General features: G+C 47.5%; 1 protein-coding gene across 1 annotated transcript in view; it reads left to right on the top strand.

Annotated features, from left to right (window-relative positions):
- The window catches only part of LOC138566723 (rho GTPase-activating protein 11A-like), a 586,658-nt gene that overhangs the window by 172,598 nt on the left and 390,072 nt on the right, over positions 1-23,988 (top strand). Inside the window, exon 3 of the mRNA XM_069644327.1 lies at positions 22,006-22,091. Coding sequence (XP_069500428.1) covers positions 22,006-22,091 — 86 coding nt within the window. The remainder of the gene's footprint in view (positions 1-22,005; positions 22,092-23,988) is intronic.

The following is a 23,988-nucleotide window of genomic DNA, read 5'->3' as shown; positions in this document are numbered from 1 at the left end:
CACACTCGCCCCAAATGTGTTGTAAATCCAGTCTCAGGCATGCTTGGATTGGGGATCTTGCTTAGAACTTTTGTGCAGTAAGACTGAGCCGCATTACGAGGTTGCCAGTATCCTGGTGGTATTACTTCCAGGATAGCCTTACCGGCACTCGATCCAGCAGAATTATTGCTGTATTCAGAGTGCCGCCGACGGATGTTAATTCCCATCCAGGGAGTCCCATAGGACTCCATGGGGATTTCTGTATTACTGACTATTTTTGCTGGTGGGGTGGCAGAATTACCTCTAGGTCTTGGGTGGAGTTCATTTCGGCCACCCCACTGGGATTTTCAGTGCAGTAACATGCCGGTAAACTGAATTACTGGCACATTACTGCACCGGCAAAATCCTAATGAGGCCCAGCATCTTATGGGCGTCCCAAATCGTGTGTAGGAAGGTCCCCCAGTGCCGTTTTGGATTTAAGACCACTGGCTCTGGGCCTCACCCCATCCCCACTGTAAGCCCTCTTGTGTAGTGCATTCATGTAGTATCTTGTATAATAGTAAGCACAGCCTACTGGTTGTGTTGGCTTCTCCCATTGCCAGCTGAGCTTTTATCAATTCTTCCTCCTCCAGTGTGACCACATCGGTCTCCCACTTATGTTTCAGCCTGCTGTGGCGGTGAAGTGAAGGTATTTGACTTGATGGAGTATGGTGATTGCTTTCTCGTTTATTTTTCTACCAGCAGATTTATCTCTAGTAACAAGTGTTGGTGGATGTCCGAGCTATCCCTAAATTCGGCATTCATGGCGTATCTCGGGCATATGTGTAATCATCTCTATTTGTATAGTTATATTTATCTGCTAGGCATCAGAAGAGTGCTAAATCTTTCTGAGTGGATAATATACCTTACTTTTTTAATTCCTTTGGAAAACAAGTGCGGCTGGTTGACTAGTTTCATGACTTCTGGTATCTTGGGGTTCTCCCACAGTGGTGACTCCAGCGAAACTTTTCCTCCCCACCCTATTGCCTGGGTCACTTCTTTTCTTCTCAGTAGTCAGCTGCCCTGCCTGTGATAGCTCTTTCCCCTGGTGCCTCTGGCATAGTATTTGTAGGTGTGGAGGCAGGGGGCTGTTCCTCCTATCAGTATCCACTCCAGTTTTGTGTGTTTGTGTGTGCTGCTTCGGTTCTCCCGAACATCCATTCATTTGCCATCAGTAATTGTGATGCCCAGTAATATTTTTTTATTGGTTTGAGAGCTATTCTCAGGGTTCCTTGTCCCCATATGATTTCACTTTGGAAGTTTTCAATCCTCTGAAAGATATTCTTTGGGATTCTCACATGGGTGTTTTAGAATGTAGAGCAGGTCCGTCAAGCCAATTATTTTGAATAATTTGGCCCTTCTCCAGTAGCAAAATTGGTAAGCTCACCCAGTGTTTGACATCTTGAATATTGGCTCTACGTTTCTTTTCAGGCAGTCTGCCCCCTCTAACCCTACATAGATAACGCAGGTACAGAAATGGCTCCATAGTAATTGTCAGCTGGCAATTCTGAAGGATTGCATCTATTCCACCTTTAACCCAAGTATTTGGTATTTATTAGATTTTATATAGCGCTTTACACCAAAGCGCTTTACAAGAGGTACAAGAAAAATACAACAAGCATTACATAACAATTGAATCAAAACCTAAAACCAGTACAAGGAACAATTTACATTATTGATGAGGTTAAACGTGAGTGGAGAGGGACGAAAGTGAGAGGGGGAGTAGGTGGTGTGGGTAGAGGTAGAAACCAGAAGTAAGAGAGCAAGCAAAAAGGTGTTAGGGATGGAGAGGGGAAGGCGGTTCCAGTGAAAAGGAGCGTGTAATCGGAAAGAGCGGAAGCGGGAAGGGGCGCAGGGTGGATGAGGAGGAGAGTAGGAAAAGGTCAGCAGAGCAGAGTGAACGAGAAGGAGTATAGAAAGTGAGAAGGGAGGATAGGTAGGGAGGGGCAAAACCTTTGAGGGATTAGTAGACTAGACGGAGGAACAAATCCTTGCTAGGCCGGCCCTGAGCTGCCATGTCTGGCCACCCGCTGCTTCATGCCATAGCACTCCGGTTCAGGTTCAAAATTGCATTTTTGCTGAAGCTGGGGATTAGTATCCAGATCACACAAGTTCCAAACTGTTTCTGGTCACTGGACCACCTCCCCTCTAGCGAGCAGAGAACCTGGTGCATGTACCGAAACTGGCAACACATTCTGCACAGACTCTGGGTGGTAGAACAGTAAAGACATTACAGCTGATGAAGTAATCCACAGCCCATCCAACATGGCGTGTGAACAGACTGGCCTGGAATGGGGTTCAGGGAAGTATGGTGATGTGCCCGGGTTCTGGTGATGAAGAACCAAGCTGAATCTTGTTGGGAAGGAGAGAGGGTCTTCCCACTCCCCTAGGTGGTATCCGATTGAGAAACAAAAAATAAACTGCACTTCGAGAGAGCTGGGGGGGCGGGGGTGCACTCAGAGTGCACGATTGCGTAGTGCATGTATTAGGAGTTACATAGTAGAAGCAAGTGTAAACGCCATAGTTATTGGCAGCCATTTTGGAACATAGGCCCAAGCGCTGCAAAAGCGCCAAATGTGTTGGCATTGAACTTGTATTATTGGGCCAGACATAATCCACACCACGAGTGAGCTTCTGGGATTTACAAGCCTTTCGTTTTCTCAGAGGCTGCATACCTTTGTGCCCGTGAGGAATGTCCTCTGCAAGGCCACGAGAAGGGGGCAGAGCGCTTCTTGGAAGTTACCATCCCACGATACAGATAGCATGACACCTCAGCCCCAACACCCCCTTTGTGGCAGAACTACAGCCCTCCTATGCTTTGATCCCAAGGCCCCCACATACCACAGTGCCAGCCATGCCCAGACCACCGACCATAAAACTGTAAGACCCCCTGATCGATAAGATCAGAAAGCAAGGCTATCTTGCCTTCACATTTGGGTTGCATGATTTGTGCTGTGAGGTGCCAGGGAGGGATGAAATTGTAGCCTAAAACGAGGGTGGGAAGACCTTGGGAGGTTGCTGGCGCATCTGGTAATGAGTGATGTATGCAAGTTAGTATGACCTCGCCTCTCCCCATGGGCCCATATCTGTGTCTGCCTGGTGGGCTGTTGTAGTGATAAAGTAGGATGTCTAGTAATTGACCTTTTCATAATTGACCTCAGGAGAATTGACCTAATTTAAAACGTCAATTAGGACATATGTGGGGGAACCCCCACCCAATACTAAACCCCTGCAACCCCACCCAATCTCCTTATAATATTTATAATCCAAACCCAATATATATGTAAAATGACTAAAATAATGTAAAGGTCAATTGTGCAGAAGGTCAATTAGGACCACTATAATTGGGTCAATTGTAAAAGGTCAATTTAGGTAATACCATAGAGTAGCCTTGTTTTCAAAAGTCACAAACTGCTTAGTAGTTTGTTTTTCTGAGGATGACGAGCCCAGCATCACCTACGTGAACGGAGATGGAAAACAATGCTGGGGCCTGGCCTAGCACCCCCTATGGAGTGGGCCGCCCATGTATAGGGTCCTACCAACCAGCCTTGCAGGTTTTCACTGTATGTAATTGACGTCACTGATGACTACTTGTATGCTCATAAGGTTCTGTCCATGCAGATTTTTGGGCAGAAAGTTCCACGACAGCAAAGTTCTTTGCTGATGCACTTCTTTTGTGTATGAATAAAACTTCCTTGCAAGCGGTGACTTGTGCCTTTTTCCTTAGTGGGTTGTATTTGTTCTGGTGTGAGCGTACAGGGGCACGCCTTCATTCCACATAAGTTATTTCCTTTATTCCTGTCCCAGAAGACAAGTCCAATACCCTGCAAGTACGATGGTTATAAGCACAGCAACACTGGACCATCCACACCCAAACAAGCTCTCCTAACTGCCACTCTAGGAGCACTCAGTCAGGCTGCACTAACATTCCATGCATGCATCCAAGCATTCTGGCAAGCAGACTACTACACCTCTCCCTCTGTACCATCCACAAACGTTCAACTAAAACACTTCCCAAAAAGGCTTTGATTACAAGAGCAGAAATACTGAAGTTGAGTCAACATCCACTCCAACTGCAGCCCTACTAGAACTTATTCGTACAAAACCCTTAAACCATGCCGCTGTACAATATCTGGCCAAATCAAAAGCAACAGGGAAAACGCAGTGTAACAACTCACAACAAAAAATCAGGAAATGGAACCTTACAGTCCAAATACTGAACTGCACATGCATGAGGTACAGCAAAACACAATCGCAAAACCCAAGTGACTGGCATTAAAACTTCCCATCCAGTATGGGACAAATTACTACTAACACAACACCAACCGCACAAGAATGCGACCGGCCCCTCAAGATCTTAAACAATTAGAACTGCCGACCTCGGAAGAGCTTGTGTGCCCCGCATCTACCACCAGCGATGCAGCAGAAGCTCCCATGATGGCAAGACCTGCAGGGCTTGAATTAATTTGCATTGAGGCACTATATCTTCAAAAATGGCTGCTGCTGTGTGAGATGGCTGTAAGCACGAGAAGTGCTCCACTTTGTGCCTGCCTCTGCTAGGCTTCGATTGGCTGCTCAGCAGCACCAATGCTAGAGCCCAGGGGACCCAGCAGGTGAAGCCGGCCCCCCACAACCCATGACTATCCACCTATGATGCGCCTATTCCAGCCCAGATCCCCTTCACTGAGTGCGCTGTGCTCCCATGTGTTACACATGTCGGGGGAGGAGGGGCGGGTGGGTGTTATGAAACCCTGACTCCTCTGGCTCTACTAGCTCCCGTCCATACATCTGTACTATCACGGACCAGCCTCTTCCAGTTCCCTGCCCCTTGCCTTAGACAAATATCCTTGAGCGGTCCCCCCCCCCCCAAAACGAACTCACGGTTCTGTGATTACTTGCCTAAAACTCCTACATATGCGCAACTGCCCAGCAATTGCTTGTTGTTACCAATGTCTTCAGTTTAAAATAGTACTCTATATACCCCCTACCACCCCCTTCCCATTTATGCCATCTGTCTGCCATAGCGAACTCTGCCTCCTCCACTGTAACTGAGCAACTGCGCAATGAACGTTTATTAAAAACTCACACCTGCACAACTATTAAAATGCTCACTGATGCCAACGCCATTTATGAACACTGTAACTCTACACATTACCTTAAACCCGTGTGTAAGATAAACGCTGCCGGACCTGCTAACATCATATTCACTAGCCATTTAAAAATGGCTGCTCCAATGTCAACCATTACAGTATCTATTTGCCCTGCCTTGTGCCCGCCTCTGCCTTACTGCTCCCCACATATATCGGCCTACCCTATTTTTCGGCAGAGGGCACCGTGTGTCAATGGCCTTGGGTCGATGTCTCTACTCAGTCAAGGGGTATGTCATTGGATGGTATAAGTAGTACAGTGCACGTAGCCTCAGTTCAGTTTTTCCCACGAACGTGTTTGCTTCGTTGAAAACTCAGAGCGCCTTGTGCTTTTTGTAAACCAGATTGTCTTCATCTTCTACCCCGACCACCCCGAAGACGGGATTTAAGAAGTGCCAGAACTGCCGCTCCAAAGTGACAATCACGGATCTACATTGCATTTGTTTGTGGTGTCTCGGTGAGAGCCACGATACTGATGACTTCAGTGTCAGTAATTGACTGCCAAGGCCTTGCGGGAGCGTAAGGGGAAACTGAAGATGGGGAAGGTATCCAGGCCCCCTAAATCCCTGCCTGCTGGACTTTTGACCGAGTCGAGTGGTGACACTCCTCGTTGGAAGAAGTCTATGCGGTCTCGATCTAGCAGTGGTTCCCACCATTTGTCCTCGTCGAGGTGGTCCAGGAAACGGCACCATCGGTCGCCTTCCGAGGGATGGTATGCCCATCCAAGTCATCAACCCCGGTGGAGTGGGAGGCTTTCCGGGTGGCGATGATGAAAGTATTTGAGAAAAATCGCACAGTTCCGTCGGCGCCTTCTGTCAAAGCTGGTAAGGAACGTTCTCGGCCGAATACTTGCTCGCCTTTGAGCCCGGGTAGACTGCGTGACAAACACAGAGCCTTCACGGCCCCGTTCGGACAAGGCATTGAAGGGTCACCCGAGCCGTGCCAAGTCAAGGTCTTCGTCTTTGGGAAAACCGGCAAAGCCTTTGACACCCTCAAGCCCTTGAAGGCATCTATGCCATCAGCACCATGCCCATCGGGTGCACCTGTTGGGTCTCCAAACCCGGTTGGGCCCTCAATGTCGTCGATGCCATTGACCCAATCAGTGCTTGCTGGGCCAATTTTGCCAGTGAATGTCACTGTGCTTGTGGACCCTCCAAGGAAGGCCACTGCAAGTCTTTAAGGCCTGCACCTGATAAGGTTTACACCTCTCCCGAGGAAGTATTTTTTTTTTAGGTCCCTCATTGACATTTATGAGGAGGAGGAGCAGTCCAACGAGGATTCTGTCCAGTTTGGCCTCCAGTATGGGGCCCCTAATGCTCCTGAATGCCTTATTTAAGAGGGGAGTCCGATGGAGGATCTTTGTCAAACCTTGCACAATGCCAGTGGTATTGACACTTCCCCTGAGCGGGGGTTCGGCAATCCAGACCCAGGGGAGCATGCCGATTCCTCATATCGCAGGCTCATGTCTAGGGTTGAGGAGTATCTGGGCTGGTCCAGGCCTCCTGTGCACTTTGCAAGATGACCGTGTGGATATCTTGATTCAGGGTCTGTCTACTGACCCTGTGTTGCTGTTTCATATGACTCTGCAGAAAAGGGAGGCTGCAAATTGGTGCACCATGGTAGCTACTCTGGTGAACAAGTCTCTGATGAAAAACTACTGCCCATCCAGTAGAGACCCCGGCTACTTGTCCACTCACCCCAGAGAGTTTGGTGGTCCAGGCAGCTATGGCGACCTCGAAGCAGGCAGCGTACCCTTCAAACACTCCCGATGGGGACAATAAGCGTTTGGATGGATGGGCATGCAAGGTGTCTTCTACTGTGAGTATGGCGTTAAAATCGGCCAACTCTGCTTCAGCCTTAGCAACATTTTTGCACACTCTAAGGAATTGCATTTCATTAGCGGCTGAGCATATTCCCGAAGGGGGAAAAAAGGGATGGTTTTCTGGCTATTGTTCAGGATAGCAAGGATGCCTTGTGTGAATCCCTTCAATCTGGGTTGGACAATGCGGATAGTGTGTGCAGGTCCATGGCTACGAGCACCGTGATGCGCAGGTTTGCGTGGTTGCAGAAGTCGGGTTTTGCACCTGATGTGTAGGCTTGTCTTCTCGACATGCCCTTTGATGGGTCTCATCTGTTTGAGAGCAAGGCTGACGAGAGCCTTGAAGTTGCAGACCTCGAAGGCAGCTGCCAAGTCTTTGGGCACTGCTCTTAGGCAACCTCAGCCTTTACGTCCTAGGGGACAACAGTTGAGGGGTCAACCCTTTGTTTTTACTACTCATTTGGAAGGGCGAGAGGAATGACTAGTCATAGGGGCCAATGTAAGTTTCCTCGTGGTGGACTAGGTAGGGGTGCCAAAGCCGCTCAAGCTGCACTATCAGTTTCAGGTCCTGCCGTTCGGGTTGACCTCCGTCCCAAGGATCTTCACCAAGCTCATGGTGGTTGTGGCAGCGTATCTCAGGAGAGAGTTGATTCAAGTCTACCCCAACCTGGACGATTGGCTGATCAGGGCATGTTCGCCCGAACAGGTCTTGGATCCTCTCATTGTCACCTGCCACTCCCTTCACAAACTGATCTTCTCCCTCAATTTCAAGGAGTCACATGAGACATTCCCAACAGCTCCAGTACATCGGGGCTGTGTTGGACGCCTCCTTGGGGGAAGTGCTCGCCACCCAAGGTGAGGGCACAACACATTCTCCAGATGGTCACCAAATTTCAAGATGCCCAGAGTCTTCCGGCTTTTGAATTCTTAAGGTTGCTCGGCCTCATCGTCCCGCATTTTTCTGGTGCTAGAGGCCCGAATGAGATCCCTTCAATGGGCTCTCAGGTTGCAATGGTATCTGTTCTCAGGCAAGATGTGGGATCTCATTCGATTCCGTTCCGGGTTTCACAGGATCTTCTGTGGTGGGCCTGCGAAGGAAATCTCATGAAAGGAGAACCTTTTTGGCAACCGTGGCCAGAGGTAACCGTAGTGATGGACGCTTCCCTCACAGGATGGGGTGCTCATGCCAACGATCTGACCATCAGCAGTCATTGGTCTCCATCAGAGTCCAAACTACACATCAGGCTAGCACTGAAGGCTTTCCTGCCGTCTGTATGGGAGAGGACTGTCCTGATAATGACGGACAACACGGTGGCCATGCATTACCTCAACAAAAGAGGTGTAGGGTCCCTACCACTGTGAAGAGACAATGCAGCTCTGGTTCTGGGCAATTCAAGAGGGAATCTCCCTAGCAGCAGTGCATCTAGCCGGAGACGAGAACACAGCGGTTGACACACTGAGCAGGCAGAGTGGGGTCTCCCACAAGTGGGAGATGGCTCAGGAAGTCATTCAGGAGATCTTCAACCTTTGGGGAACCCCACTGGTGGACCTGTTCACAACCAGTGCCAACCAGAAGTGCGAGAGGTAATGCTCAAGGGAATTTTCTCCAAGAGGGGGTCTAGGGGACACGTTCGTCGTGAATTGGTCATTGCCGCTTGTGTTAGTTTCCAATCCCCGTCATTCCTCAAGTTCTAAGGAGGTTACGGAGGTTCGTGATCCTCATTGCTCCGAATTGGGCCAGGAGATGGTGGTACCTGGATCTTCTAGACATGTCCATCTCTCCTCCCATACTACTTCCCCAAAGAGTGGATCTTCTCATACGAGAGGAAGGTCGGGTACTCAATCCAGAGGTCAAGACTCTCAGCCTTCAAGCATGGTTTCTGAAAGGTTGAGGTATAAGCATTGGGACCTTGCGGATGACGTAATGGCGGTGTTGCTTTCAGCCAGGCGTTCAGCAACAAAGTCCCTGTACCATTGGCGGAAGTTCTGCGACTGTTGCAGGGGGCAGAATCTGGATCCTTTTCAGTGTTATATTCCGGAGGTTCTCTCCTTGCTTTCTTTAGCACACAGTGGTCGTCAGGTGGGGACCATTAAAGGTTACCTAGAAGCGCTGTCCATATTTAGGTGGTCGTCCGATGAATGTTTTTATTTTAAGATTTCACTGATCACAGTTTCTGAAACGACTCACATATGTGTTCCCGCTGTCGCCTTTTCAGGTGCCGGTCTGGGACCTTAATCTAGTCTTAAAGTTTTTGATGGGTGCTCCGTTTGAAACTTTGCACTCCTTTCCATTGAGGTTGTTGACCTTTAAGACTGTTTCCTTGGTTGCAATAACATGTGCGAGAAGAGTGAGCGAGTTGCAAGCCCTGTCTTCTAAGCCACCCTTTACTGTGTTCCACAAGGACAGAGTTGTATTGAGAGTACATCCTTCCTTTCTCCCTAAGGTAGTCTGACTTTCATTTAAGTCAGAAGGTTGTGCGATCCGCCTTCTATCCTCGTCCACATCCTAGTAAGGAAGAGGAATGGCTACACAGGTTGGATCTGAGGAGAGCGTTAAGCTTCTATCTTTCCAGATTGTCCAAGGTTAGAGTGGACACCCAGCTTTTTGTGGGGTACACTGCTCACCGATTGGCCAGGCCCTTTATAAACGGACTTTGTCTCGGTGGATCATCCTCACCATTTCTGAGTGCTATAGACTTGCGGGTAAAGACCCGCTTGAGGGCTCATTCCACCAGGGGCATCGCTACATCGACAGCCCTACAGAGGGGTGTTCCTGTTGCAGCATCTGTGATGCTGCGACGTGGTCTTCCATCTACATGTTTGTTAAGCATTATTCCCTGGATACTTCACATGTTCAGGATGTAGCCTTTGGGATGGCTGTGCTTTACTCTGCCATTTAATTGGGTATACCTAAATTATTCTCCTACCTCCCATCTTTGGTTACTGCTTTGGGAGTCTGTCAAAGATGAGTAATATATTGGAGGACACAATCCATTTAAAGAACATGTTACCAACTGGTAACCTTCTTTTGGCTGGATGTTCCTCCAAAGTATTCCTCATCGCCTACCCCTCTGAAGAATTTCCTGTGCTGTTGCATCTTACGTTCCAACAAGGCTGAAGGCAGTCTACGCTGGTTCGGCCCACTTGGCCTACACAATGAGTTGGGGGGGGGGGACATGAAATGAGGCTACGGGTGCCGTGCGTGCTACCTATAACATCCAATGGCGTCACCCTCGATGCAGGGTGCCCTCTGCCGAAACATTTCAGAAGCAGCCGAGCTGTGGACATTACATGTCAAAGATGAGGAATACGTTGGAGGAACATCTAGCCGAAAGCACGTTACCAGTTGGTAAATAACTTGTTCTCTTCTGCTTACCTGTACACCTGAAGTAGCCCCCCAAACCATGAGGCATGGCTCTGCCAGTGTTTTAAGATCCACCTGTATGTTGTAACTCCTATGCATGGTCTTGCACTATTTTAAACTCACTTAGCACTTACTGTAACAAGCGCCTAGATATCTGAGGGTTTTGTACACTGCTATAAATGAAAAAATAAATAAGTAGATTTCAGCCCAAACAAAAATACGAATTACAAAATAATGTGAACGGTGCTGAATGTTCATTAGCGACAAAAGTACATTGCATCTGCACCCACAGTCACGCATACTTGAATACCTCCACAGGGAACCTGTACATACCCATTGCCATGAACAACCCTGCACCAACTAAATACCATGCACCGAAAGATGCATATCCCATACACAGCATGGCAAATGGTACCCACAGCCATGCACAAATGCTGAAAGGACAATGCCAATGATACTGCACCACTAACCTCAGCCCTGACGGAACATGCCACTGAATAGCTGTAATTCGATTTTATGGATCCACCCTCATCCAGAGGATGGTGGCGTACACCTAATGGGGCCCACTACCCTAAACCCACAATCATAATTTTCTGATGAGCACGGCACCCAGATGATGGCAGCACACACCCGTACAGAGACTTGCCACCCAATCAACATGAACCAAACCCCACCTAAAGATCCCAAAAACATGAAACAATATAACTACACCACCTAATGCTAACATGCTTTTCATGACCTTAAACCCACCAGTCCAAAAGGATGGCGATGGACTTTTCCTGCACCCCCATGTCCAATTCAAACAACCATGAAGATTCCCTGGTGCTGTCATGCCTAACCAAAATGCATGCGGACCTCCCTGCACCCTCCTGTTCAAATCTTGAGAGATAAATGTGTCTTGAAATGCTCCTGTACGTACATACTGCACTCTCCAAGCATGTAAAACCACTGAATGTGAACTTCCTGTGCATACCCTGTACCGTTGATAAAAGATGAATACCCATAAGTAGGTAGATTACATAAATCAACTCCTAAATCCTGACATGAGGCCACAACAGCAGGAATACTACAGGCCTCTACACCTAAACATTGAGCACCCTACACCTTTTCAGAGACCGCATCTCTTGCACCATAAACTCGAGGCCATCACATGCAACAAAACACAAGGGATTATAATGACACGGCCTCACCTCACACAAGTCAAATATTCTTCCTCATGTAGGCTCTTGATCTTCTCATAAAAATCTTATAAATTCGGGATCCAGTGCCCTTCATTTTTTTTAAACATCTTTTGCAAGAGGAACTTGTGTATGCTCCATCTGGACTGTCTACTACGTATGCCACAGAGCTGAGGCATTTCCTCCACCTCCAACCCGACCTGCCCCATAGACCTTCACCACTTGGATGAATCTGATGTCATCACTCCTTTCCCAGAGCTGGCCTCTCCCCGTGTGGTCCCGGGAGCAGCAAACGCTACCCGACCCTGGTGACGGATATCTGAGGTAGCATCAGATGGGGGGAAGGCAACCCCCAGGGGGACAACCTGACATTAGATTAAACCACCCTTCCCTTTTAGGGATGTCTCCTTCATAGTTCATGCCTTTATGGCGTAAGTTCCCACCAACCAACCACAGAACATACTGATAACACCCTTCAATGTGATAGACCAAGAACTGCTGATCTTTCCTGTAATATGTGGGAATACCGGGATGAAAAAGATAACGAGACCTATCAAGAACTGCCTACCGTTCCCCTGTAATTGGGAGCAATGGGACCAGAAAGATGACTGAAGAATACAGATTACTGATGCCGAGAAGCTGGATATGCGCTCTAGTGGTCCTATGTGTGTGTTAAGCACCGGGAAATTTAAAAGGCGTATACCTGAAGAATGGAGGGAGAGTCATGATTACTGACGCGGTGGGAGAACCTGGAGAAAGCAGATGGTCATGTCGGAGGAGGCAGCTTGAAGAGACTTCATTCCTCGAAAGCCTAGCCAGAGGGAAGTCCTGTGTAACCGTTGCGAGCGAGGAAAACTGAGAGGTCCCTTCGCCACGAGAACCGTGGAACAGTAGAAATGCCAGCTTCCCATGACAATCTGGGAGAGAAAGCAGCAAGAGTAGAGAGAAGCTCCAGAGCAGCCAGAAAATGCTGGTGAGAACAGAGCTGGGAAGCTGGGGCACTTAGTGTAGAGCATCGTGCAAGAAAGCCAAGCACTAAACTAAACGCTAAACTAAAAATGAAGCCCGGAGCAGGGATACAAGATGCTGGGGCTAAAGTATATAACAAAAGAGTATGAGAACAGGTCGAGAAACCAGTCTGACAATTGAGATAACGAGAACGTGGTTATGAGTATAGAACCCGTAGCCAAGTTTGCAAGGTGAATTGCATGAAAAGAACTAGCAAGGAGAGTACACCAGGCAAAGTTAAGTGTAAAGAGAGAATCCTTAGGAAGGCCCTTTTCTTTAAGACTTTTAAAGATAATGAATGTAAAATCCTGGCAGGGAAGCATACCTAGTCTGGGACTCGCACCAGATGGCAAGACTGTGAAAAGGGAATCACTAGGAAGATGCATACCCTAAAATTCTGAAATGTTTGAACAATTTGTGTTGTGGAAAGAACTGTGAACAGTATCTATTTGGAAACTTTTGTTGGAGGTATCGTGTTTTCCTTTGAACTTGAACATGTGTACACTCTCAAGGCCAATGAGAATACCCTTGGCACATTAGTTACTTTCTAGAGTGCGAGGGCTAGGATAGGATTTTCGGACATAGGGCATTTTTATTTGGACAGCTTGACGCAGGACAGCGCCTTAGTTTTGATTGAGGTGGGGAAATGCCTGCTAGTATAGGGTGAGCCCTTTTATTATTTCAATAAATGTTTGTAGCAATCGCCAGGAGTCCTCTGTATCTGCGCCTTATTCCTGGTTCATGCCACCCAGAATGTCTCAATTGGGATCCCTCTTATCCGCCTTTAAGTGGCCTTAATCCACAACTATGCCGTCACCACTTTCCTCTACTGGTGTCACCAACTTCCTCCCGATCACTGCTTTCACCATACTCTGGCCTCCATGGAGAATGCTCACGTCAGCTGTGCTATGTACAAGCACAGCGCAGTGTTCCACGTACTCCAGTGACGTCAGCACGCCTACAATTCCTGATGTCACCAGTAGGCCTCCTGCCGTGGCGAGGAGCAGACCTTTATGCTGCGGTGGCACCTGAAACGGACATGGCTTGTCGGCATCCGAGCCCATGGTGGACCACGGAGCCATTGCACAAAATTCCGGAGCAGCAACCTGGGCTCCTTTCCCCTCCATGCTGGTACACCCCGCTCCAGGTTACACCAACCACCTCTGGGACTAATGCTGTCCTGTGGCTGCCACTCCCTGGTGTATGCTACACCTGGATTTCACCTGCCGACTCGCTCTGGCTACCTTTCTTCAGCTACTGGGTGCTCCTGGCTCCAGTGTCAAACTCGTTCAGCTGGCTGCCTCTGCCAGCAGCGTGCCCCACTTACTCTTTGGGGTGTGGATGGTACCTTGTGGGGGGCAGTGGCTGTGTAGTTTGCTGCTTCCCCCACTACAGTTTCCTTGTTCCTTTCCTGCCACCAATAGGAGAGCACCATCACGGTGTCGCCAATGTGTCCTCTTTCTGGTGGTGAAGAACCAAGCAGATCCACATAAGGTAAGTTAATTGCTTTATTCCTGTTCCAAAAGGTACGTGAAGTATAATGTCAGTACGATAGTTAAAAGCATAGCAACATTGGATCATCCACAACCAATCAAGCTCTCCTTCAGCTGCATCTAGGAACACTCACCCAGGCTCCACTGAAATTCCATGCACTCATCCAAGCATCCTGGCAAGCATACTGCTACATATGGCAAAAAGGTAGCCTCAAAGCAACTCCAGGGAGGGAGAATCTAATGTAACAACCTATACTGTGCCAGTTACCATCATAGTTTCCCAGCCACTGAGGCTTGTCCAAAGAAGCATATATTGTGCTCCCATTTTGTGTTACCAGACCTGGGACCGTGGATGAAAAGAGAAACCGGTCTGGGTCACATCAGAGCAGCAATAGAAGGAACAGATCACCCAGTGCGAGGCCATGTAGAGATCAGGAAGATGCTGCAATTAGTTTCAACTTGGCTGCGTGTGTTCAAATCGATTGAACAAGCGAAAGGTGTTTGTGAGCAAACCTGGGCTTTAGTGAGCCAGTAGTTGGTCTGGGTTTTAAGCAGGTCTATGTACTTCATTAAGGTACAAGTGAAGATTGAGCAATTCAAAATGCTCAAACTCCTGAAATGTGGAAGCCTTTTAAGGTGCAAGATTGTTTACTTTATTCCACATCCAACAACATTCTCTCATCTTGGACTGCCTATCTGCCATACAGGAGTGGTGTGCCGCCAACGATCCCTGCCTGAATGCCAGCAAGACTGAGATCCTCATCGGCACACCTTCACCATCCTTTCTTGTCACTCTCTGGCTGGCCTCCCTTGGCCGCCCTCCTACCCCCACCTGCGAGGCTAAGAACCTCAGGGTTCTCTTTGACTCCACGCTTTCCTTCTCTGCTAACATTTGTCTTTGTCTCTCTAAAAAGTCAAACTTCCTACTGTACCTCCTCAGAGGTATTTTGCCTTTCCTCGCCTTCCGTGAGAAGCTCACTGTCTCTTGAGCCCTGGTTCTCTCTAGGTTGGATTATTGCAACAGCCTCTTTCTAAATATGCCTGCTACTCTTCGCCCTTTACAACTTATCCAGAACTGGGCTGCAAGATTTGTCCTTGGCCTCAAGCCCTGGGATCGTATCTCTCCAGCCCTGAAATCGCTCCACTGGCTCAGAGTGGCTGCAAGGATTAATTACAAGACCCTTTGCATTTCCACAAGGCTTAATTTCAAGACCCTTTGCATTTTCCACAAGGCTTTCTGGGGCCTGGGTCCTAAATACCTTCAGCTGTCCCTCTGTAAATATCTTCCCTCCCGAGCTCTTAGCTCCTCCACCTCGAGCTCCCTCAGGCTCAGTCATTTTTCAAAGAAACAAGCTGGGGGTAGCTCCATCTTTGGCTGGGGCCTCCCTCTGGAACAGCCTCCCTGTTACTCTGAAACTTGAGGAGAACCATCTCTGGTTCCGGAATCACCTCAAGACCTTCCTCTTTCCTTCTGCCTTCTCTCCTCCGCTGATCTGTACTGTCTCGGCATCATGCACCTGTTCACCCACTGACTTTCAGGCCAAGGTTACCTGCTCACCCTGCAACCCACCCACACTGCCTCCTGGCAATCCCTTGCACTGGGGTCTGTATCAGTAAGCCTACAGTCTTCCCCACCCCCTTTTTCTTCTGCACTTATCAGACACGCCCTAGCACTTGCCACGTGCTGGCTGCATTATCACGGTTTGTTGCTTTTATTTATTTTTTCATGTTTATTTATTTTTATTCCTTTTGCTCAGCACTTTCCACTTCCAGGCCCCCCCCCCCATGCACTTGCGCATTCTCAATGTCACTGGGCCTAGTAAGATCATCTTGTTCTCTCTTGTTCCCCTCCCTTGCCTTGTCGCGCTCTGAAACACTTGTGTGCGAGCGCGATGCAAATAAAATATCATAAAATATCATATAACCGTGTTGTAAAAGATTGAGTCTTCTGTGGCTAATGCTGTGAATCCGAGGGAAGTCCATTGTTTATGTGCACAGATGAATGGGACTGCGACTTAACGGGTATAAGGAATGGTTGGCTCGGCAGTGGAACTCCCTCAATGCTGTGGTAGTGGAGCAGGCACGCCTGCAGAACTATGAAGGGCAATTCCCAGCACAACCCGAGGTCTGTGAACCGAGCATTTTGATCCTCGGGATATGACGCCATGTTTCTTTCCTTTTGTGGATTGTGTTTTTTGTGTCCTTTGCCATGATCAGGCTACATGACCGTATACTTTCAGTTGCTGCTGCCACCACCGGGAGGCTGGGACTGCCACTGTTCTCCAAGAGCTAGGCAACCTTTGAGAGAGTGCAGGACTCTGCAGCTTTATATACCTGAAGTCATACTGGCTGGAAGTTGCAGAAAACTTCCATGTTGTAATATTCTAGAAGCCTCTGTCTTTTCATAGTGTTTATTTTATGTGGAGTCAACCATCACATACTTTAATGACCTGGGTTTTAAAACGGGGATCAAGTTACAATCCGAGAGGAAGTGACTCGCCCTCATCAGATTTCAATTCAGCATTTATAATTCTTAATATGAAATGTAGACCTGGGTTAGACAATTTGGGTGGCTTACAAGTTGGCGTGTATGCTCGACCAGGTCTCCTATTTTGACATTTACTTAATTGCTCTTGGTGAAAGTTTTTTTCCCCTAGTACCATACATAATGCCATGGTGCTGTTTCTCAAACAGCTTTTGACTAGGACTGCCCCCTGAATGGCTATGGAGCTCTTCTTCGTATTCTCGTTGTCATTTGGAGAATTGATCACCTTTAATGACCCATTAAGGACCTCATGTGAGTTTCAACGTTCAGTGATTTGAAGTGGCTGTGACATGGCAAACCATTATCGGGTCCAAACTCTTAAGGGACTACACAGGCTCACTCAGATCTATACTGCATCGGGAGCAGTCTCTACAGGAGTTGGAGGATTAACAGCACATATCAGCTGGTCATATTCTATTACAGTGTGTGTTAAGTAATACAGGGACAATCTGGGATGCCTTTAAGGCAGCATGAGGTCATCGTACCATCTCAAGTAATTCAAAGCCCCAAAAAACACACATGACATTAAACGTGCATGATTATTTTCCCATTTATTGGCAAGCAAAGAACCCACAGAAAACATACCTAGAAAACTGATGGCATTATTGGAGGATTTCAAAAAGGCACATGAAAGTAAATTGGCAAAAGCAGCGATTGGTAGCGAAAGTAAAATCTGCGACAGTGACGAAACGTATCGCCCTTGAGATAAGAGGAAGCAGTAAATGCTAGTCTCAGCAAATTAATCAACGGAACAGGGCAACACACAGGAGACCCAAATCTTCAGCCAGTGTTGCCGAACTGTTGACTCAGCGGTGTTACTTGCATCATTCAGTATTTTGAGGGACTAATACTGGAGCCACTCGCCTCAGAAAAGTCTTATGCACTAGAAATCTAAGAAGACCTACAAGCATTCCAAAATGACAAAGAAGCTGGACCTGATGGAATCCCTCGTGAATTTTACAAAACATTACAAACGTATCCCTATTCATGCTATTATTTAAGCATATCCTGGAAACATTTTGAAGCCCCTGTCCCCAATGTTGGTTAGAAGAAAATACGATTTGCCAAAAAAGCCTGAAATAGCATATAGCAGATCCATTTTACCTCCAAATCCTATAGTAAGTTTTCAAAACTATTTGCAGATTGACTAAACCATACCACTCTAATTTCACAATTTCAGCTGGGGTTCATTTCAGATAGGCGCGTTACTACACGTATTCGAAACCTGCTTGGCTCTGATCAACACAGCATAAATTGATGGCCAAGGCTTTTCTATCATCCTGCAAGATGCAGAGCCTTCGGATTGACGTTTTGGGTTCTTAAGTTAGAAACGATTGCAAAATCAAGGCTAGAAAGTAAATTCAATGGATGTATATAAGCATGTATGAATCATGCAGCAAAAGTGTGGCTTTCTGATTAGTTGAAAATCGAGAGGTGCTCACGACAGTTGGCCACTCTTTTCTTGTTTGCCCTGTACATGAAACACATAGACAGGATGGCAAGAAAGGGCAAATAAAGGCGTCTTTATATCCTGGAGCCGTGGCAATATGCTCAACCGACCCAGACATAACTATAGTTAACATTTTCTGACTAGTGAATTATTTAGGTCTGTTAGATGTAAGAGACCTTACCCACACATAGGTATGTTTAACTCGGTTCTTGGTGGATTTAAATGTTAGTTATACCTAAATGAATGACCTCTTGTCTATGTTTAAAGAACAATAAAAAAACCTACTCAAAAGATTGAGTCGGACAAGAAAAATATGTATAACTGCCCAATATCAGTTCTGGGCCTGTGCAATATCATTAATATCTTCCCACACTGCTTGTACTTGTGATGTGCATGCTGTGAAAACCTGAAGGTGTCTCACCCGCTGGTCCCCTTAGATCTGTTGTCAAGGTGGCCAGGACAAGGCCATCGCTATTGGATCCAGTTCCTGGGGGTAGACCAATGGGGGAAGATCACCTGAATGGGGGTCTTTGGAGAGTGGAAGTGGGACACCAAAAGTTGAGAAGCGGTACCCCCTTCCTTGTAACACCTTTTCCACACCCTACCCTGTTTAATATTTAGAAGCTCTACCCCACCCACCCTTTCCCGACACAAACACCTTACACTATAACAGACAACAGACTAACACCGGAGCCGTTTACCTGACATGTCCCAACAGAAGGGGTCCGTCAGAGTCCGGCAATTGATGATAATCACACACACCTGACGGCCCTTTACCTTCCCCACAGGGATAAAAGGTGGAGCACAAGAGCACACTTAAATATAGAAACAGAAAATAGAAGTACATAATTATAGAAAGCTCAAGACACTTATACCCACAAAACTGGGTCCAAGATTGTAAAATGGTACTGGACCATTCTCACTCACCTTTAAGGTTTATTTTTTTTAAAGCTTTAGGCATATCCAAAGACTGCCGTTTTAATTATCTGTCTCTGTTGGGAAAGTCCTAGAAGGCCAGATTGTCAGAAAACTATCTGCCAATGATTGGTTTGTTATCTTCAAAACGGCAACAAATTATAATATTTCATGCACTCAAATTAGTACCTGGTGAATGAAAACTCCCATGAAGGTGAAGTTTGGCCACAAGCAGTAGGACGACCATGTCGCCCTGTTCACCTTCATGCAGCGAAACCTTAGTCACTAAAGCAGAGATTAGTAAAGCTCCCTCCATTCCTATTGGACACTTTCCACAAAGCTCCACAACTAAAATCCCCTACAAGGCTTGTCATTGACCTACCAGCTCAGACATTCCGGTCTTCCACCTCCAACCATAGACTTCCCATCAAGAGCAAGACGACCTGACTGGCATTTAGCCACTACATGCAGCTAAATTGAGGCAGATTGGAACTGGGACTTGGTATATTTGGAACCCACACTTGGGATAGCACTCAACTGTCTGGATGACACACCAGTGTCCTGCAACGTCGAGGGTCCTGCTGACCCCTTGATTGCTCAGGAATCCTGAAACTGCCTGCCCATACGCTTCTAAACTGGATTTGGTACCAATCCTGTAACTCCCAAACAGTGCTTCCCCTTCCGTGTTATTCGTCCTTAAAGCTCTGTGTGAAAGGAGGTTTAACAGTAGTTGGGCCTAGATAATGGATAGCTCGCATGGTGACTGGGAATAAATGTCATTTCCGCAGGGAAGGTAACATGCTATTCTTGTTTCAGAGGAGAATCGCGTAGCCTTTTGTGCTGGAACACCCTTGTAAGTTAGACCTGGTGAACCTTTCTCCTATGTGATTGGTACAGTGAGTTCACATGTGTTGGCAGACTTTCTTGAATGAGAACCATCCCATAGAACAGGCTGTGGCAGTTCTCATTGTCTGTAGACCGGCTCCCACATTTTTGCAATTGTAAAACACTTGCTAAAGGTAAGCAAGAAGGGGACTGCTTGATCACTGTCTGGAGATGCTTGGCATACTTAACTGATGCCAAACCAAGTAGAAACGCGCGTCTGGGGTTCCTGATGCTACTCCTTTTCAGAGAAGAGACGAGACTGCCCTTATTGGTGGGACTAGACAGATAAGCAAATAGATTTCTCCTGTGTAAAGCCTACAATGAACTGAAACGTGATGGTGGTCTCCTTCCTGAACGGGTCATGTGGCAGTGTTCTCAGTAAAGGCACTCCCAGGTTTTCTTAAGCTCCCTTTCCTCCCCATAGCTACCCTTCAAAGACCTGGGCAAATCATTTTGTTGTACATGTATCTCGCATGTATAAATATTTCTATGCAAAGATATTTTAGCCAAATGCAACAAAACTAATCCTATTTGCTCATGGCAGAGATCTATTGGGCACTACATTACCATTTACCCAAGATGAAATATTCAAATGAGGGTTATATTTTCCTAAATGACTAGTCTTTATTCTAGCCTGTGCAGTTTCGGGGGGAATTCAGCTAGGATGAATGTAGGTTCAAATATTATTCCTGATGGCACTAAATTTACTTTCTTGGGACATTGACTAATTGGTGCTTGTTGGTTTTTGTACAAATCAGTAGCTTCTTGTTTTATCTTGAAGTGCCTGTGACCGGCTCTGTGACCCAACATCTTTGGAGGGTGTTGTACCAGTCAAGTTCTTGTGTGACAGAGGAGCCTGTTGATATTGTGCGATCGCTATGCAGCTTGTGTGCGCACAAACCATGACACCACTCCGCCAGTTTTCTTGTGATTCGGGTTCTAATGTGGTGTGCAGCAAGGGCGGGGGGGGACAAAAGGAGAAGCTGGGGACACTTTTGTCAACATGAACACCTAAAAGGCTTACTGCACTGTTTTGTGGATCTTTGTTAATCACTCCATGGGATGAGCTCTGTGTTTTGAGCCCCCTAAATGGGACGTGTACAGCTTCATTCCTCCTTGGAGTGCTCTGTGATGTATATGGATAATGTTAAGGTTCGTGTGAGGGACTCCCTCTGCCTTTCCTTAGGAGTGCTGCTCTTTATTCGTTCAAGCAGTCTGCTGAGTTGGGAGGGGAGTAGTGGCTAGCCCCCATTTGTCATCTGCTTTGACTGGACGAGTAACTTCTGTAGACATCCTCAGACAAGCCTTGTCCCATCTACTCCCATAAAGTTTGAAATCCCTGCAGGTGGGACACTGCATAGGTTGAAGAACCATATAGATAAGTGAGGAAAGACTATTGTACAACCATCTGCATTCACATGGTATCCTTTGTGGCAGGATGTTCCCCAGGGACAGCAGAGCAGTCCTACAGTCTGAATATACATGACTATTGTCCGCCTCTACCGGTAGCCCAGAGCAAGTGCTCTTCGTAGCCCAGAGCAAGTGCTCTTCAAGTCAAATGCAGGTTTCTTAAAGAAGCTACAACTATATACGCATATTTTCACAGGCCCAATTGCCGATATGTTTTGTTGGGGGGGGGGGGGGGCATTGTTACTATTACTCGTAGTATGTGCAACCTTTCACCGCTTCTATTGCTTAACCTCCCATAGGGTTTCCATATGGCTATTGCACACATTGCAGTCTCTTGTATAGTGTAGGATCTCCTCCTGTAGGCCTCTTGTGTAGCATGTGTCTTGCAGCAGGAGATACTTTAAGAGTAGGCCTTAATGTAATTGGTGCAGAGGACCTGCCAGCGTTGCATAGGTTTCAGGGTGTGGCACAGTGATACTGCATTGCGTAAGCCCTGCTTTAAGTCTCTGGTAAAGGCAGGCATTTATAGTGGATCTATGGAGTTTAGGATGCTCTGCTATATTTGTACAGCAGACTAGATGTTAACTTAGTAGACCTCGTCTTGGCTCTCTGCGTGGTATCACCCATTCTGTAGTGGGGTGCTTATATATTGCGGTTATGGGAGAGGCCATGTAACAAGACTTTTTTTCTACCAATATTTATGACTGTCGTATTTGTTATGGAAGTTCTGGTTTCTGGGCAAGTCTCTAATTCCCTACTGCTTTGTATTGTAGGAGAAGTCTGTATCACCACGCATTGGCCTGTTTGGGATTCCTCTGCAAGCGCTGCCCCTTTCAAACAATGACGACTCCATCCCTCAGTAAGTATCTGCCCTTTCTACATCAGCAAGCTAGGGCTCACTAGGGATGATTGAGGAAGCACTACCACTGCAAAATACGTGTGAGATTTAATGGTATATGGAAGTAAGTGGCCAGGATGTTGCGGGTTTGACCTATGACTCCCGTGCTCCCTCAGCTTTGACTCAGCTGGCTAGGGCTGATGAGTTGCAGGCCCAAACTTCTTGTGTGGTGGATGTTAGGCAAGCTTAAAGGCTGAGCCCTGCGCAATGTGCCAGAGAGCGGGGGAAGCTAGCACAAAGAAAAGCTGTTTAGATACAAAGGATCTTAAGTCCAGAGAAAAGTAATGTAGAAATGTATATGCTAAATACCACCCAAATATTTTAATGGAAAACAGAAGCTAGCAGGATAAAAATGTTTCAACAATCAGTAGGAATGAGGGATTTGACCTTATGATAAGACATTTATTCTCGGGGACCACTAAGGTTTGGGTTGGTAGCAAAATGTTCATTAAAGATCTGCTTTGGGCCGTTTTAGGAGGACTGTGCTGTACCTAGAGGGGACATTCCTGGCATCTGATGGTGCTTGAGATCACTGAAGAATGAAACCTTTCACCATACAAAATGTTTTTGGGGCTACATTCGCTGAGGGTGAAGTGAATTGCAGGCAGTGTCCAAAGCAGGCTTGCTACTTCCTCCGATGTCCAGTGATGTTTTAAAATCCGATCAACGGAGATGAATGGTCGGGAGCCAGAAGTTCAGAAGACTCTACAACAGTTTGTTTTTTTAGTGTGAACAAGTCGCAATGAACGCTTGAAATCAACTTTTTGGAACCACTTGATGTCTGCTTTCAGTGAAGTGTTTTTTGAGTAGGAGGCTGCCAAATGATTATATCTGCACACTATTTGTCCTGGCACCAATGTGGTCGGTACCTGTTCCCAGCTCTGAGGCAATGACTTGTCGCCTCTTGGAGCAATGATTGCATGTTGGCTTTGGCTGGCATATCTTCACACTTACTTACTGCTGATGGATAGGAAGTATACCATTTCGAGGGGATTGGGTCCTCCGACGTATTCCATATCTATGACCGGTAATGTCCACAGCTGTGCTGCTTCAGAAAATCTTTGGCATCTGCGTCAATGTCGATGCGCCGTCCCCGAGGACCTCCTCCGACGGCCGACGTCACCAGATGTGATAAGTAGGACGCACGACGCTCATAGCCTCAGTTCCGTTTTTTCCACGAACGTGTTCGCTTCGTGAATCTCGGTACGCCTCGACTCGTTGGAGTTTGCTGTTTTCAATTCTCGGTTCGTTGAACCTGTTCGGTTTGTTGTGAAGACCTTTTTGTGGCGATGTCTTCTTCGTCTTCAACCCCGCGTCCGGGCTTCAAGAAATGCGGGGACTGTGGGTCCAAGATGTCGGTCACAGACTCGCACGACGCCTGCCTCTGGTGCCTCGGGGATGCCCACGATACGGACGACTGTGTCGACTGCCAGTCGCTCACGGCAAAGGCCTTGAGGGAACGCAAGAAGAAGCTGTCGGTAGGCCGGGTGTCTAAGCCCCTGAGGTCGAGGTCTGCGGGGCTTTCGACAGATGACTCGAGGGGCGACTCTACGCGTCATCAGTCCAGTGGGTCTCCTTCTAGGAGTCGGTCTCGCCACTCCTCTGCCTCTTCGAGGCATTCCCGGAAGCGCCGGCATAGGTCGCCTTCCCCGTCCTCTTCCGAGGACTCCGCCCGTCGGCGGGTCGCTTATCCCTCAATACAAGTGACACTGGAGCTACTTCGGGAAGCAGATGCTAGCGATTCATGAATCGCAGGGCACCGGTCCGTCCGTGCCTCTGAGTGGGGTCGGTCGGCACCGGTCGAGAGACACCGCTCGTACGCCTTCGGGCTCGGGTGGTCGGCACGGCTCGCGGGAGA

This window comes from Ambystoma mexicanum, chromosome 2p (genome assembly GCF_040938575.1).
Source record: "Ambystoma mexicanum isolate Mex_15411 chromosome 2p, UKY_AmexF1_1, whole genome shotgun sequence".
Lineage (NCBI taxonomy): Eukaryota > Metazoa > Chordata > Amphibia > Caudata > Ambystomatidae > Ambystoma > Ambystoma mexicanum.
Note: the sequence above shows the minus strand (reverse complement) of the source record. Positions and strands in the feature narration are given on the sequence as shown.